Below are 2840 nucleotides of genomic sequence, written 5' to 3'. Positions count from 1 at the left end.
AAGGAGGGGGCTTTGTAGAAAACGAAGCGTTTGAGAGAGGCGGGGCATAGAGGACCTACAATAATGTACAGTATTTGAAAAATAATGTGTTTTTTGAGCATTAAAGCATGTCAACCTATTCTGTTACACCAAATACACAAAATAATGATCTTTAAAAAAGCATCATATGACCCCTTTAAAGTCTTTGCTGTTTATTGAATCATTCATATGATCTTGCTTAGATACTGTAATACAAAACATCATGTCAGCCATGAGGTGAAGCGGTTATCGAGTAAAGCCTCGTACACAACGGGACGATTATCGCGCGCGCTTATCGCCGGTGTTTTTCGCCGCGTCTTTTGTGTTCATACCCAAGCGATTTTCGCTGGCGATGAGCCGAGTGAACGTGCAAATTCACTCCCTGACATTAGATGGCGCTTAATGAAAAACAGAAATACCCCGGTACACATCGAATCCTATTTGATCTGCAATTCCTCTCCATAACAACTCCCTCTTATCGAGATTTTTGTAGTCGCTGTCGCGTTTGTCAAAGCCCTTTGTGTTCAGACGCCAATGAGACCAGCAGTTCTATATTCATCTTGCCTTGATGCATCTTCTTGGTCTACTTACTTCCTCTTCGTCGTTAGGTATCAATGAGTGCTCGGGCAAGTCCTTTTTGTGCTTGAGCACCACCAAGTCGTGTTTTACTGTAACTTCAGCAGCTCTAGGCACGTGAACAAAAGCGCCAATCTCATTGGTCGGCCAGTTTTTAACGCAGCGCGTCAAACCAAAAAAACCAGCCCGAGGCGTTTATTAAAAAATTACGCTTTTACGCCTCGCATTTTGCGCGTCGGTGTGCACACTCACATTGGCTCCCTTTGTTTAGTCACGAGGCGTTAAACGTCGGCGATAATCACGCGCGAAAGCTATTCGTCCCGGTGTGAACAAGCCTTAACACTATTAAAAAGAGTAAGTCAAAGAGGAAGTACATGTTTCAAAGTGAGAAAGAGAGGAATTATAGTTTTGTTGAGTTTCTTACAGCGCACAATCTTTATCGGCCAGATAAGGATCGTGCAGAGGCTCAGTGCTGCTAAAACGGCCACTCCACCAGTGACGATGACCATGATATAGTGGTAATACCACACGCACCCTGGACAGCATACCATTGTGCTATATGAGAGAAATCACATGTAAATATAATTACTAAAAATAATTTCATTAATATTTAATGTTCAAAATATATTTTTAATCGATTCATTTTACTCTAAACATAAAATGAAACAATTAAAACAGTCTTTCTCACTCACATGTGCACACTTACCGGCAGGGGTGTAGCGTCTGAATAATCATAACTCCCACACCATTAGCCACCTTGTCTGTGAAGCTCATAGCTCCATAAACAAAAGCACCACTTTGCTGTCAGGAGGACAAGAAAAGTCTTATTAGAAGCTAATAATAGTTAATAGTTCTCTGCGACCATTTTTACACTTTTGAAATGAGTCACTCTGAAGCATATGCCTTTTTCACTGCTGCTAACATTTGCATATCTTACTGGTTCAATCATGCGTTACTGTTGAAGCTGTTAGCTCTGAATATGCTTAAAACATTTGCTTGAAGTATTTTCAGTTCCCCAACACTGACTGATATCAGCACTTACTGTTTGGTCTCCTATGAGCTCAGCCGTCATGGCAAGTGACATCACCAGGATGGTAGCAGACCCCACGCCTAGCAAGACCGCTGTGCCATACACCTTTTCTCCCATGTGTGCATCCAGCAGCACCCAATAGGAGAACGCCAGAATCAGCAACAGTCCCAAAAAATAGGTCATCTATCGATAAGGGACAATGAAACATTAATGTAAACAAAAGCCTTCTATCATATTGTATTAACTTCCAATACTGTACATTAAATATCTAGTGAACTGTTTTTACTTTAGTTTTCAGACGGTCCTTTAAAAATTGGATGGGGACCAGGGGGTCAGGGTCCCACCAGGTGGCCTTCAGAGGGCTTACAATGATTTAAAACAAGCTTTAAAGGGGTCATATGATGCCCATTTTCCACAAGTTGATATGATTCTTTAGGGTCTTAATGAAAAGTCTGTAACATAGTTTGGTTAAAATTTTTCAATGGTAGTGTAAAAACACCTTTTTTTTTACCCTGTCAAAAACAGCTCTTTTCAGATCAAGCCGTTTTTGTAGCATTTCCCTTTAAATGTTAATGAGCTCTGCTGACCCCGCCCCTCTCTTCCTAGCTGCTCTCAGAGAGACTGTTTACTTTAGCCGCATTCATCGTGAAACTTGCTAATTAGCACATTATTAGGAAAGGCGATTTGCAAAGATTCATTACAAAACATTATACTCACTTCTTCTGTAGATGAGGCTGGATCATGAATGATTCGCGTGAACATAGACGCATTTAGGCAGATCGGGGGAGCATTCCCTTCAGAAACAAATGTAATCCACTGCGAGTTCAGCGGCTCAGATGTCAGGAGTAAATGACTGCTATGTTCATTCCACATCCAACAACAGAACACCTCAATCGCTTAGGACTAGGAGTCATTCTGGTCTACATCTGCTCCACGGTGAAACAATGGCGGACTGATGACAGCTCACTCAGGCGGGTCTAAGGTAAGACGCAAGTCCAGTCTGTGCTGAAACGCTACTCTCAATCAAACTATCGTGGGAGGGGCCGGCATCTGAGATCGGCTCGATTTGAGAAAGGGGAAAACATTTAACCAGATAAAAAAAAAAAAACTGGGTGGATTTTTATCATTATAGGGTGGTTGTGTACACACACTGCCAACACACATTTCAGTTCAAACAACTTATAGAAGTGCATGTAGCATCCGATGACCCCTTTAA

At 41.7% G+C, this 2840-nt stretch overlaps 1 protein-coding gene across 1 annotated transcript in view; it reads right to left on the bottom strand.

Moving 5' to 3' along the window:
* LOC107718130 (major facilitator superfamily domain-containing protein 12-like) overlaps nucleotides 1–2840 on the bottom strand; it is a 12508-nt gene that overhangs the window by 2872 nt on the left and 6796 nt on the right. The window contains exons 7-9 of the mRNA XM_016525109.1: nucleotides 1637–1807; nucleotides 1301–1395; nucleotides 1019–1149 (exon numbers count right to left, since the gene is read on the bottom strand). Of these exons, the coding sequence (XP_016380595.1) occupies nucleotides 1019–1149; nucleotides 1301–1395; nucleotides 1637–1807 (397 nt within the window). The remainder of the gene's footprint in view (nucleotides 1–1018; nucleotides 1150–1300; nucleotides 1396–1636; nucleotides 1808–2840) is intronic.

This window comes from Sinocyclocheilus rhinocerous, unplaced genomic scaffold (assembly GCF_001515625.1).
Source record: "Sinocyclocheilus rhinocerous isolate Xijiao unplaced genomic scaffold, SAMN03320098_v1.1 scaffold480, whole genome shotgun sequence".
NCBI classification, from domain to species: Eukaryota; Metazoa; Chordata; class Actinopteri; order Cypriniformes; family Cyprinidae; genus Sinocyclocheilus; species Sinocyclocheilus rhinocerous.
Note: the sequence above shows the minus strand (reverse complement) of the source record. Positions and strands in the feature narration are given on the sequence as shown.